The 14,595-nt window shown below is 46.5% G+C and overlaps 1 protein-coding gene across 6 annotated transcripts in view; it reads right to left on the bottom strand.

Moving 5' to 3' along the window:
• Positions 1–9,932, bottom strand: part of LOC122924807 — an 83,019-nt gene extending 73,087 nt beyond the window's left edge. For all 6 annotated transcript variants that reach the window (XM_044276252.1, XM_044276254.1, XM_044276249.1 and 3 more), the window contains exon 1: positions 2,999–9,932. In XM_044276252.1, coding sequence (XP_044132187.1) covers positions 3,548–9,853 — 6,306 coding nt within the window. In that variant the 5' untranslated portion in view covers positions 9,854–9,932 and the 3' untranslated portion in view covers positions 2,999–3,547. The remainder of the gene's footprint in view (positions 1–2,998) is intronic.
• Positions 9,933–14,595: the final 4,663 nt, after the last annotated feature.

Raw genomic sequence — 14,595 nt, 5'->3', positions numbered from 1 at the left:
GGGGCCCGTGTAGTAGAATACAGTCACTGGACGGGCCCCGCTGTCATTATAAAGCCAGATGGCAGCCCCCAGCCCCTCCTCCCTCACAGCTGATACACCTGCCGCGCGGCATCGTGGCGGGTGTATCATTGAAAACTCGGCAAAATCAGCAGCATTCGCCGTATAAGACGCACTGCTATTTTCCCCCCACTTTTGGGGGGGGGGGGGGGAGTGCGTCTTATACGGCGAAAAATACGGTATATGGGGACACAGAGGAGGAAAATTTTAATAAATGGCGTATGACAGACTTGTATGACTTTAAAGGGGTTATCCAGTAATTAAAAATGTATCCCCTATCCACAGGATGGGAGGGACTCCCCTGGGCCCCAGCGATCTCCAGAATGGGGCCCGTATTTGTCTTGGCAGACAGTGTGGACCACTCAGCGCTGTTCGCTATAGCTGGCGATTCGCTTAGCAACCGTCACTGCCAAGACAAATACAACTTGGAAGATGGGGGAAGGGTGAGCTCGGCCTCATTCTGCATGTCGACCCCCTGTGATCAAATACTTATTATCCCCTATCCTGTGGATAGGTAATACGTATGTTTTTAACCACTTCAGCCCCGCTAGGTGAAACCCCCTTCATGACCAGAGCACTTTTTACACTTCGGCACTACACTCCTTTCACCGTTTATCGCTCGGTCATGCAACTTACCACCCAAATGAATTTTACCTCCTTTTCTTCTCACTAATGGAGCTTTCATTTGGTGGTATTTTATTGCTGCTGACATTTTTACTTTTTTTGTTATTAATCAAAATGTAACGATTTTTTTGCAAAAAAATGACATTTTTCACTTTCAGCTGTAACATTTTGCAAAAAAAACGACATCCATATATACATTTTTCGCTAAATTTATAGTTCTACATGTCTTTGATAAAAAAAAATGTTTGGGCAAAAAAAAATAGTTTGGGTAAAAGTTATAGCGTTTACAAACTATGGTACAAAAATGTGAATTTCCGCATTTTGAAGCAGCTCTGACTTTCTGAGCACCTGTCATGATTCCTGAGGTTCTACAATGCCCAGACAGTAGAAAAACCTCACAAATGACCCCATTTCGGAAAGTAGACACCCTAAGGTATTCGCTGATGGGCATAGTGAGTTCATAGAACTTTTTATTTTTTGTCACAAGTTAGCGGAAAATGATGATTTTTATTTTATTTTATTTTTTTCTTACAAAGTCTCATATTCCACTAACTTGCAATAAAAAATAAAAAATTCTAGGAACTCGCCATGCCCCTCACGGAATACCTTGGGGTGTCTTCTTTCCAAAATGGGGTCACTTGTGGCGTAGTTATACTGCCCTGGCAATTTAGGGGCCCATATGTGTGAGAAGTACTTTGCAATCAAAATGTGTAAAAAATGGCCGGTGAAATCCGAAAGGTGCACTTTGGAATATGTGCCCCTTTGCCCACCTTGGCATCAAAAAAGTGTCACACATCTGGTATCGCCGTACTCAGGAGAAGTTGGGGAATGTGTTTTGGGGTGTCATTTTACATATAACCATGCTGGGTGAGAGAAATATCTTGGCAAAAGACAACTTTTCCCATTTTTTTATACAAAGTTGGCATTTGACCAAGATATTTTTCTCACCCAGCATGGGTATATGTAAAATGACACCCCAAAACACATTCCCCAACTTCTCCTGAGTACGGCGATACCAGATGTGTCACACTTTTTTGCAGCCTAGATGCGCAAAGGTGCCCAAATTCCTTTTAGGAGGGCATTTTTAGACATTTGGATCCCAGACTTTCACACTTTCGGGCCCCTAAAAAGCCAGGGCAGTATAAATACCCCACATGTGACCCCACTTTGGAAAGAAGACACCCCAAGGTATTCAATGAGGGGCCTGGCGAGTTCATAGAATTTTTTATTTTTTTTGCATAAGTTAGCGAATATTGATTTTTTTTTTGTTTTTTTCTCACAAAGTCTCACTTTCCGCTAACTTAGGACAAAAATTTCAATCTTTCATGGACTCAATATGCCCCTCAGCGAATACCTTGGGGTGTCTTCTTTCCGAAATGGGGTCACATGTGGGGTATTTATACTGCCCTGGCTTTTTAGGGCCCTAAAGCGTGAGAAGAAGTCTGGAATATAAATGTCTAAAAATGTTTACGCATTTGGATTCCGTGAGGGGTACGGTGAGTTCATGTGAGATTTTACTTTTTGACACAAGTTAGTGGAATATGAGACTTTGTAAGAAAAAACAAACCAAAAAAATATATATTTCCGCTAACTTGGGCCAAAAAAATGTCTGAATGGAGCCTTACAGGGGGGTGATCAATGACAGGAGGGTGATCACCCATATACACTCCCTGATCACCCCCTTGTCATTGATCACCCCCCTGTAAGGCTCCATTCAGACGTCCGCATGATTTTTACGGATCCATGGATCGGATCCGCAAAACACATGCGGACGTCTGAATGGAGCCTTACAGGGGGGTGATCAATGACAGGGGGTGATCAGGGAGTGTATATGGGATGATCACCCCCCTGTAAGGCTCCATTCAGACGTCCGCATGTGTTTTGCGGATCCAATTCATGTATCCGTAAAAATCATACGGACGTCTGAATGGAGCCTTACAGGGGGGTGATCAATGACAGGGGGGTGATCAATGACAGGGGGTGATCAGGGAATCTATATGGGTGATCACCTGCCTGTCATTGATCACCCCCCTGTAAGGCTCCATTCAGACGTCCATATGTGTTTTCCGGATCCGATCCATGTATCTGTGGATCCGTAAAAATCATACGGACGTCTGAACGGAGCCTGACAGGGGGGTGATCAATGACAGGGGGGTGATCAGGGAGTTTATATGGGGTGATCAGGGGTTTATAAGGTATTCTGAATCGGCTGCAAAGGCTATGAATGTGGTTTTCAGTAGCACATGGAGCTCATTGCCCTGAAGAGATTATTCATCCCAAATCACCTTTCCAGATAGCTTACTCAGTCCCAACTCACATGAAAGAAGATCTGGCGATGTTTATTCGTCGTATGATCCGTAGAATGCAAGTTACAACAGGTAAAAGAACGATTCTTCCATGCAGGTATAGAGAATAGACACAGGTCAGATGAATTACAGCATTAAAATGGCTGATACAGCAAAGAGGGGGAGGAGACTGAGCAGCATGCAAACTAAGGAATGCCACAAGAGACAAACTAGATAGGCATTAAAGAGACAGTACATAATAAAAAATAATATCATGTAACATGACACTCCCCGCCTGAAATCTTTAGATTTCAAAGTCTATTACATATATAAAGATAAGTCCAACTTGAACCTGTAGGGGAAGAAACGTTAAAGGTAAAACTGGTGTGTAAACCATAGATACGAGATACCCGCAAACACAAGAAGGTATGCAGTAAATGAACAATGAAACATGACGTCCAAAAAAACAGATGGCTTGAGTCCTGCGGTCTATCGTTTGTAATGGTGGGACTTCAACAGTAGCACAGTCAATAGTGATATTCTCCCCGCCATAACAGGTATAGCCGGTACTCCTGCCTAAGTCACTCACTTGGGAGAAGAAGCACCAATTCCGTGATTGGTCGTGAGAAAGTCCGAGCAGAACCTCCTTTAGTTATCTTAACTTCAACCTTTCGAACCTTTCCGTCATCGCTGGGCATTACGCCTGTTACAAGACCCATAGGCCACTCATTGCGACAGACTTCTCTATCTTTCAGAAGAACAAGGTCTCCTACTTTGAGGTTAGGCTTGGGTGTTTGCCATTTGGAACGGCTTTGAAGGGTATGCAGGTACTCCATTCTCCAGCGGTGCCAAAACACATTGGCTAGGTGTTGCACCCGTTTCCATTGACGCCTATAGATATCCTTCGGGTCAATCTCGGCAGAAGATATCACGGTAGTTCCAACCTTATGAGTAAGGAGTGTGGCTGGGGTAAGGATCATTGGAGCATCAGGATCGGAAGATACTGGTACTAGAGGCCTTGCATTAATGATGGCGGATACTTCTGAGAGAAAGGTACTCAAAGTCTCGTGAGTCAATAGTGAAGACTTGTGGTCCTGCAACATGGAATCGAGAATTCTTCGAGCGATTCCAATCATTCGCTCCCAGGATCCTCCCATATGCGAAGAATGTGGTGAATTAAACAGCCAAGTACATCCATTGTTTGCTAAGAAATTGTCTAGTTGAAGTTCTTTACAGGCTCCAACGAAGTTGGTACCACAGTCGGATCTTAGTTGTTTGACAGGTCCTCGGATGGAGAAGAATCTTCGTAAAGCGTTGATGAAACAAGACGAATCCATTGACTCGATCACCTCGATATGTACAGCTCGTACGCTGAGACAGGTAAACAACACGGCCCACCTCTTGCTATTGGCTGCTCCACCGCGAGTCCTACGAGTTACCACAGTCCATGGACCAAATACATCAACTCCAACGTAGGTGAAAGGTGGGTCTGTACTCAGGCGATCAAATGGCAGGCTTGCCATTTGTTGTAGTTGGTGTCTACCTCTTAACTTGCGACACTTGACGCATTTAAAAAGCAGGGAAGAAACACATCTCTTCATTCCAACAATCCACAAGCCAGCTGACCTGATAGCACCTTCTGTAAATTGTCGGCCTTGGTGCTGTATTAGTTCGTGATGGTGCCGTATTAGAAGAGTGGCAATGTGGTGCTGACCTGGTATGATGACGGGGTTTTGTTCCTTGCTGCACAGGTCAGATTTCTCTATTCGGCCTCCAACTCGTAGCAACTGATTGTCATCGACTACAGGGTTCAGATTAAATAGTGAACTACCCTTTGATAGAGGTATTCCACCTTTGAATCTGTGCAACTCTTCCCTGTACACTTCTTGTTGTACACAGCGAATGATTACCCTTTCCGCCTTTTCAATTTCCGTTGCAGTAGGGAGGTTGGTACAGATATGCCAGCCATGACATTCTGAAGTTGAGCTCCATTTAAAACAATGGGCAATGTGTATCAAATAAGCAACGGTCCTAACAGCTGATGACCAGGTTGAGAAACGTTCAAAACGATGCGACTTTAGTTTTTGTTCTGAACTCGCAGAGGTACACAGTGTGGTGTACATAGACCTGATTTCTTTATCATCGTCAGGATGTACCAGTTCATAGGTAGTGTCCGTGGGAATTGAGTAGGAGTTTTCAGAAAGAAATCTTGGAGGCGACAGCCACAAGCAGTCGAGGAGAGCTACTGGAGATATAGCTCTTGTCCCACAATCGGCAGGATTAAGGTCAGTGGGAATATGATGCCATTGCTTTGGCAAGGAGAACCTTCTGATACGTTCTACTCTATTGCTGACGTACACGTAAAATTGTTTAGTTTGGTTGTAAATGTAACCAAGCACTATCTTGCTGTCTGTGTAAAATGTGAAGGAATCAATGTTAATGTCCATTTCACTCTTTATGACTTCAGCTATTTCCACTGCTAGCACAGCTGCACAAAGTTCAAGTCTGGGTATGGTATGTGCGGGTTTTGGTGTTAGCTTTGTCTTGCCTAGAACAAAGTTGCAGTGTATGTCTCCATTAACTCCTGAGGTCTTCAAATAGGCCACTGCAGCTATAGCTTCAACTGATGCATCAGAGAAAATATGGATTTCCCTCTGGACAGCGGCTGAGATGGAGACTGGGGCATAGCAACGTGGAATTTGGAACTGTTCTAATGTCTTCAGAGAACCTCTCCATTTCTCCCATCTTCGTTGTTTCTCAATAGGTAACGGAGTGTCCCAATCTATGTTATCAGTAGTAAGCTGTCTTAATAACATCTTACCTTGGATGGTGACTGGGGCTATAAATCCCAGTGGGTCGTAGATGCTGTTCACTACGGACAAGACTCCTCTCTTGGTGAAGGGTTTGTCACAGGTTGACACCTGGAAGGCGAATGTGTCTACTTTGATGTTCCACAGCAGACCTAGACTTCTCTGCATAGGGGGTGCGTCTGACCCAAGGTCAAGGTCTTTCACACTGGCAGCATAGTCCTCAGGGTGAAATGCATTCATTAGCTCTTGGCTGTTAGATATAATTTTGTGAAGTCTCAAGTTTGCTACAGCTAGCATCTCTTTTGTTCTGGTAAGAAGATTAATTGCTTCTTTAGCAGTAGGAAAGGATTTGAGCCCGTCATCTACGTAAAAGTTCCTTTCAACAAATTGACGAGCATCGGATCCATACTCAGCTTCTCCAAGCTGAGCTGTCTTTTTTAGTCCATAGATTGCTACAGCTGGGGAAGGGCTGTTCCCAAAGACATGTACCCTCATTCGGTAATCAATTACCTCTTTGTTGATGTCGTTGTCCTTGTGCCATAGAAACCTGAGGTAATTCCTGTTATCTTCCTTGACGATGAAGCAGTGGAACATTTGTTGAATGTCGGCCATCACCGCTACAGGTTCTTGACGAAAGTGAATTAGGACTCCAATGAGGTTGTTGTTCAAGTTAGGCCCTGTGAGGAGCATGTCGTTAAGTGAGAAGCCTTCATGTTGGGCACTGGAGTCAAAGACAACTCTGATTTGGTCTGGCTTTCGTGGGTGATACACACCGAAGGAAGGGAGGTACCAGCATTCTTCTCCTTCTTTCAATGGGGGTGCGGGTTCGGCATGACCCCTGTCAAAGATATTCTGTATGAAGTCCACAAAATGTCTTTCCATCTCTGGCTTCCTGCTTAAGGTACGCTTTAAGGAGGAGAATCTTTTGACTGCTTGATGTAGATTGTTTGGTAGCTTCTCTCTCGGGAGGCGAAAGGGTAGGGGTGCTACCCAGCTATTGGAATCTTCCTGAAAGAACTCATTGTCCATTACTTTAAGGAATTCTTTGTCTTCTGCCGAAGGAGCCAACTTGTCGTCTTCACTGCTTACATTGAAAACTGTAGAACCAAAGCTGTCATCGTAGGTGGGGGAAAGGTTTGTGTTGCGATGTTGCAACTTGCAGCTAGTTACCTTCTCCTTCACCCAGTAGTGATGTGGGCATGGCTCAAAGTGAGTATTACGACCATTTGGCAATACATTTGTCTTGAATGAAGAAATGTTAGTAGGCCTTTTCATTTTGCCTATACAGACGTTGCCTATGATGACCCAGCCTAAGTCCAGGTACTGGGCGAATGGGGCCTCTGGAGGTCCGCTGACCTGCCTGTGTACCTTGTGGATCCTTAGAATATCTCTTCCCAGCAGAAGAAGGATTTTAGCATCTTTGTCAAGTGGTGGGATTTCACTGGCTATTGACCTTAGATGAGGGTGGTAGAAGGCAACTTCTGGTGTAGGTATTTCTTCTTTGTTGGCTGGTATCTGGTTACACTCTACAAGTGTAGGTAAGGGTAATTGTAGGTTATTTTCTAGGGAGGACACAATAAATCCATGAGCCCTTCTTCCAAAAACCTCTGTAGTTCCACTACAAGTGCCTAAGGTGTAAGGGTGAACCTCTCCTTTTGTGCAAAATAGATCGAACAGTTCGGATCGTGCAAGCGATCGATTGCTTTGATCGTCTAAGATAGCATACACCCTTAAAGTCTTTTCTGGCTGATCCTTGTGATGAATATTCACTAGGCATATTTTAGCGCAAGATTTGTCACAGTGGTCTTCCCCACAGACTTCAGTGCACGAAGAAAATACCATGGTGGAATTAGGTACGTGATCTGTACTCTTCCCGCTGTGGTTCTGCCCAGGAGGAAGGTCTGCATGTTGTGAAGGATTGGACTCAAGGGGATGGAGTGCTTGCACATGGTCCTCGGAACCGCACTCTATGCACTTGATAGGAGTTTTACATTCCTTGGCAAAGTGATCGGTGGAAGCACAGCATCTATAACATACCCCAAAAGTCTTTAGGAGTTCCTTTCGTTCTTGTAGGGGCTTCTTTCTGAAACCGATACATTTTTTGAGGGGATGAGGCTTCTTGTGGATGGGACATAATCGGTTTGGGTTTTCGATCTTGCCGCTCTTGTTTGGGGCGGGAGTGGGAATAATGTCTGTCTTCCTAACGGACACGGGACCTCTGCGGTTCCTGTAGCTAGTATGTAGGTTGTCACCTTTAGGTGAGGGAGTATTGAACTCGTTGAATGCAAAACTAGGATCGTTCTTGGTGTCAGCAATGTTCCTGACGAAATTGCAGAAGTAGGAGAACGGGGGAAAGGAAACCTTGTTTTCCCGTTTGTATGATGACCCAACTTGGATCCACTTATCTTGTAGGCCATGCGGAAGCTTGCAAATGATAGGGTTAACTCCTCGAGCAGTGTCCAGGTAACTGAGGCCAGGTAGCTTAGGGTCAGTTTTGGCAAGCTGGACTTCGAGAAGAAGGTCGCTGAGTCTCTGGAACTCTATATTGTCCTTACCAGATATCCTTGGGAAATTTTCCAATCGTTTGAGCAATGCATTCTCTATGGCTTCAGGACTACCGTAAGTCTGTTCTAGACGCTCCCATGCTGCGGTGAGACCTGCAGTTGGATTGTCGATGTAAACTGACCTGAGGCTCTTGACACGTTCTGTTGACTGTGGGCCAAGCAACCCGATCAGCAGATCCAGCTCACGATCGGCAGTAAAACCGATACCGCCTAATGTAGTTTTGAAAGCGGCTTTCCAGCTTCTATAATTTTCAGGATGGTCGTCGAAGTTTACTAGGCCTGACTTGGCGAGCTCATGTCGAAGTAAGTACTTTACTACCTCTGTTGTATCGGTTGCCTCTGACTTTACATAGGAGGTTGCTGGTTGATTGTTGTGGATCGCATTGTTTATGGTATCGTTGCAAAGAGACGTGGGAAGATATGGTGCAGCAAGGGCATTCAGCTGAATTGTTGGGTGAAGGTCTGGAACAGTACTGTTAGCAGGAGGCTGGCGACTTGCTTGCGGCTTAGTGTGCCGTTTTGTGACATATGCGGGATCAGCATGACAGTCGGGAGCTGCACTGGGGTGGGTTTGCATGTAGGAAGTGGCTGGAACGGCTTTTACCTGATGATGTGGTGAAGTCCTTGCGTTGCCGTGAAACGTGGAGGTAATTGAGTGTTCACTGCTGTGGTTTAGAACATAGTTCTTAGTGCGTTCAAAAGGATCTGCTACATCTGCCTTGACGCTGACCCTTTCGCTAGCATTTTCATCTGCACCGATAGCTTGTTCCAAAACCTTTAGTTTTGCTGCAGCTGCCTCGTAGTTGCTCTGTTCCTTTAAAGCTTCAATTGCTGCCCTTTGACGTGCCGTTTGAGCTTCTATTGCTGCCTTTTGATGCGCTGCCTCGGCTTCCATTACTGCAACCTCGGTCTCCATATCTGCTCTTTTTTTTGCATATGCGGCCCGTACCTTGATAGCCTCTGCTTCGGCGCGGGCATTCATTAGCTGTTCACTAAGCGTTGAGTGCTTTGAACTTCGGGATCTAGAGGAACCTTTAGAACGTCTGGTGGATACAGATTTGTGAGATACAGTGTCCCGTGGCAGCATTAATTTTGCTTCTGCCTTTGCTTTAGTTCGCTGGATAAAGCTTTCTCTTTCCTCATTAAGAAGCTGGGCATTGTTAAGTTGCTCTAAGGACTCCTCAGTGTTGATGCTTTGCAGAATAGTTTTATATTTGTTGCTTGTAGTCTGGTACAGTTCGTATGAAGCAGAGAGATGCTTTATGGCGCCCTCTAGTTGCAGTACCTCATGGCTGGGACATGAAATCACATCAATGTGGGTGAGGATTTTATCCCAAATCTGCTTCAAACTGGTTGCTAGTTCAGTTCTCATGGATTCATAGTTCTCTTTAACCTTCCAAGTGGGTTTCACAGAGCGTTTGGTCGATGCAGTGAACTCTGGGTCCTCATCCTGACTTTCTCTGTGTGAAGCATGCTGTGGTGTTTCATCACACACTGAGCCCTTTCCACTCATGATGGCCTGCAGTACACAGGCTTGACTGTAGCAGTGAAGAGTGTCTGTATACTGTGAGGAGCTGTAACAAGCTGTGCTGGGGTTGTATGCAGAATTCTCGTGCAATACACACAGTTACACTTCACTATCATCTGACCTGTGTCTATTCTCTATACCTGCATGGAAGAATCGTTCTTTTACTATTCTGAATCGGCTGCAAAGGCTATGAATGTGGTTTTCAGTAGCACATGGAGCTCATTGCCCTGAAGAGATTATTCATCCCAAATCACCTTTCCAGATAGCTTACTCAGTCCCAACTCACATGAAAGAAGATCTGGCGATGTTTATTCGTCGTATGATCCGTAGAATGCAAGTTACAACAGGTAAAAGAACGATTCTTCCATGCAGGTATAGAGAATAGACACAGGTCAGATGAATTACAGCATTAAAATGGCTGATACAGCAAAGAGGGGGAGGAGACTGAGCAGCATGCAAACTAAGGAATGCCACAAGAGACAAACTAGATAGGCATTAAAGAGACAGTACATAATAAAAAATAATATCATGTAACATGACATAAGGGGTTAATAAGTGACGGGGGGGGGGGGGGGGGGGTGTAGTGTGGTGTTTGGTGCGACTTTACTGACCTACCTGTGTCCTCTGGTGGTCGATCCTAACAAAAGGGACCACCAGAGGACCAGGTAGTAGGTATATTGGACGCTGTTATCAAAACAGCGTCTAATATACCTTTTAGGGGTTAAAAAAAAATCACATCTCCAGCCTGCCAGCGAGCGATCGCCGCTGGCAGGCTGGAGATCCACTCGCTTACCTTCTGTTCCTGTGAGCGCGCGCGTTCACAGGAAATCTCGGGTATCGCGAGATGACGCGCCGATGCGTCCAGGAGGAACAAATCAACCACCTCCCGGACGCATCGGCGCGTTAGGCGGTCGGGAGGTGGTTAATAACTTGATAAACGCCCCCTATGGTACTATCAATATCATTGATTCACCCACGGGCCCGCCACGGCCATTTACCTTATGACTTTTTATTTTTTTTGCGGATTCCTCCTCCAGGCTCCAGTCCAGAGGCTCCAGTCGACCTCCACACTACTTTACTGGCACAGACAGTGGCACTGGCAGGTGGCAGAGTGGCAGCGGCTTAGCCTTCCCAGCGGCCAGCCTGAGCCTGCCTCTGCTGCTGAAATTCTTAGGGTGCTGCTGCAGGATTGGTGGCAATGGATTTGTGGCAGTGCCAGTGGCACTTTACTTGGCAGTGGCACTTCACTTGGAAGAGTGGACAACTGGACACTGCACTGCCACTAACAGCAGGTCAGTCTCACTCTCTCTCTCTCTCTGACTGCTGCCCAGGGCGCCAGGCTGAACTTTACTTGACATAGACAGACTCCTCCTAGCACCTCCCCCAGATGAGGCGCCAATTTCCCAATTATGATTAATAAGATGAGTTTCATGACACTCACAGTGCCACCACAGTTCATTCAGCAGGGAGCGCTGATGACGTGTGACGTCACGTCTCACACACTGTGCGGCGCACTGCTGTCCTGTCCTGTGCTGCCCCGACCGCCTCCTCTCTGGCTCCTCCTTAAGTGGTGAGTGGTGTGTGTGTCCTCTGTGTTTGTTACTGTCTGCGGGCTGCGGCTGCCTGTTGAATGTGATCAGGCCGGCCGCCCGCCCGTGCGGGCCTGCTGTGCAGCAGAGGAGAAGGAGCCTGCCTCCCTCGCAGCTGCACTGACTCAACTCGCCGGCACCATGGCCGGCCGCAGCGGCAGTCAGGGAACTTGTCGCCGGCACCACGGCCGGCCGCAGCGGCAGTCAGGGCTACCGGCCTACCGGGATTTTTCCCGGTATCCCGGTAGGCCAGTCCGGCCCTGGGTGCTGGGCCTAAATATATGCCAATGGACTGTTGCAGTGGTGGCTGACGTGAAGCCTCATTCTCTGCTATGACATGCAGACTAATTCTCTGCTGACATGAAGCCAGATCCTCTGTTACGGGACCTCTCTCCTCTGCCTGGGTGCTGGGCCTAAATTTATGAAAATGGACTCTTACAGTGGTGGGTGACGTGAAGCCTGATTCTCTGCTATGACATGAAGACTGATTCTCTGCTGACATGAAGCCAGATTGTCTGTTACGGGACCTCTCTCCTCTGCCTGGGTGCTGGGCCTAAATATATGCCAATGGACTGTTGCAGTGGTGGCTGACGTGAAGCCTCATTCTCTGCTATGACATGCAGACTAATTCTCTGCTGACATGAAGCCAGATTCTCTGTTACGGGACCTCTCTCCTCTGCCTGGGTTCCGGGGCCTAAATATCTGAGAATGGACTGTTCCAGTGGTGGGTGACGGGAAGCCAGATTCTCTGCTATGACATGAAGACTGATTCTCTGCTGACATGAAGCCAGATTGTCTGTTACGGGACCTCTCTCCTCTGCCTGGGTTCTGGGCCTAAATTTATGAAAATGGACTCTTACAGTGGTGGCTGACGTGAAGCCTGATTCTCTGCTATGACATGAAGACTGATTCTCTGCTGACATGAAGCCAGATTGTCTGTTACGGGACCTCTCTCCCAGGGGCGGATTAAGTGCATGATAGGCCCGGGGCTGTCTACCCAACTTAGGCCCCCCCCCCCTCCATTTTAGTTTAGTTTTTTTTTGTATGAAGAGGCTGCGGTGCTTTATGAGCGCCACAGTCTCTTCTTAGGCCATATGACATCTTCAGACTAAAAAAAAAATACCCCAAATTGGGTCCTAAAACTGAAAAATTTGGTCGCCAAATTTAAAATACATATAATTGTAATAAAAAAGACATGGAGGAGAATACAGCACCACATACCTGTTACATCCAGTGACATCTCCTGTCATGTAGACCTTCTCTTTCCTCTTCTCCTCCATTTGACCCAGACCACCATGGCAAATTCTTTCAGCCGCATCTCGTCTCTACAGTTTGTAACACAGACACGTTAGATTTCTCAGTTTTTCCATCATCCCCCCCATCCTGGTGTCCCCACAGTGTCATCCTGCTGCCACCCGCAATACTGTGCCCGTTGTGCCCCCCAATGCCCCAGGAACTATACTGCTAAAAAATTGTGACCCTAATAGACATAATTGGGGTAATTTATCAAACTGGTGTAAAGTAGAACTGGATTTCCAAAAGAGCTGTCAAATATGAAAGGTGGAACCTGATTGGCTGCTATGGGCGACTAAGCCAGTTCTGCTTTACACCAGTCTGATACATGACCCCAAATGTCCCTATAGTGTCCACAGTAGCTATAACGTCCCCTAGAGACCCCAGTAATAATACCACCCTATATTGTGCTCCAGGTAATAATCCCTGTATAGTATCCCCAGAAATAATAGAATTGCCCCTATAGTGCCTCCCCAATAGCAACACCCCCATATAGTAATTTCCACCACACTGCCCCCACATAGTAATCCCCCCATAGTAATTTGCCCCCACACAGTAATTTCCCCCAAACTGCCCCCATATAGTAGCTTGCCCCCACACAGTAATTTGCCCCACACTGCCCCCATATAGTAATTTCCACCACACTGCCCCCACATAGCAATTTCCCCACACTGTTCCCACACACAATAGTTTTCCCCACACTGCCCCCCCATAGTAATTTGCCCCCACACAGTAATTTCACACAAACTGCACCCATATAGTAGTTTGCCCCCACACAGTAATTTGCCCCACACTGCCCCCACATAGTAATTTGCCCACACTGCCCCCACATAGTAATTTCCACCACACTGCCCCCACACAGTAATTTGCCCCACACTGCCCCCACATAGTAATTTGCCCCACACTGCCCCCACATAGTAATTTCCCCCACACTGCCCCCACACAGTAATTTGCCCCACACTGCCCCCACATAGTAATTTGCCCCACACTGCTCCCACATAGTAATTTCCACCACACTGCCCCCACATAGCAATTTCCCCACACAGAAATTACCCCACACTGTCCCCACATGGCAATTTCCCCCACACAATAGTTTCCCCCACACTGCCCCATATAGAAATTTGCCCCCACATAGTAGTCCCTCCCATAATAATTTGCCCCTACACTGCCCCCACATAGCAATTTGCCCCCACATAGTAGTCCCTCTCATAATAATTTGCCCCCACACTGCCCCCACATAGCAATTTGCCCCCACACTGCCCCATCTAGTAATTTGCCCCCACATAGTAGTCCCTCTCATAATAATTTGCCCCCACATAGCAATTTGCCCCCAAATAGTGTAGTCCCTCATAATAATTTGCCCCCACACTGCCCCCACGTAGCAATTTGCCCCCACATAGTGTAGTCCCTCACATAATAATTTGCCCCCACATAGTGTAGTCCCTCTTATAATAATTTGCCCCCACACAGCAATTTGCCCCCACACTGCCCCATCTAGTAATTTGCCCCCACATAGTGTAGTCCCTCTCATAATAATTTGCCCCCACATAGTGTAGTCCCTCTCATAATAATTTGCCCCCACATAGTGTAGTCCCTCTTATAATAATTTGCCCCATACAGCAATTTGCCCCCACATAGTGTAGTCCCTCTCATAATAATTTGCCCCCACACAGCAATTTGCCCCCACACTGCCCCATCTAGTAATTTGCCCCCACATAGTGTAGTCCCTCTCATAATAATTTGTCCCCACATAGTGTAGTCCCTCTCATAATAATTTGCCCCCACATAGTGTAGTCCCTCTCATAATAATTTGCCCCCATACAGCAATTTGCCCCCACATAGTGT

Source organism: Bufo gargarizans, chromosome 1 (genome assembly GCF_014858855.1).
Source record: "Bufo gargarizans isolate SCDJY-AF-19 chromosome 1, ASM1485885v1, whole genome shotgun sequence".
NCBI lineage: Eukaryota > Metazoa > Chordata > Amphibia > Anura > Bufonidae > Bufo > Bufo gargarizans.
The sequence above is the reverse complement of the archived record's forward strand: the minus strand, read 5'-3'. Positions and strand labels throughout refer to the sequence as shown.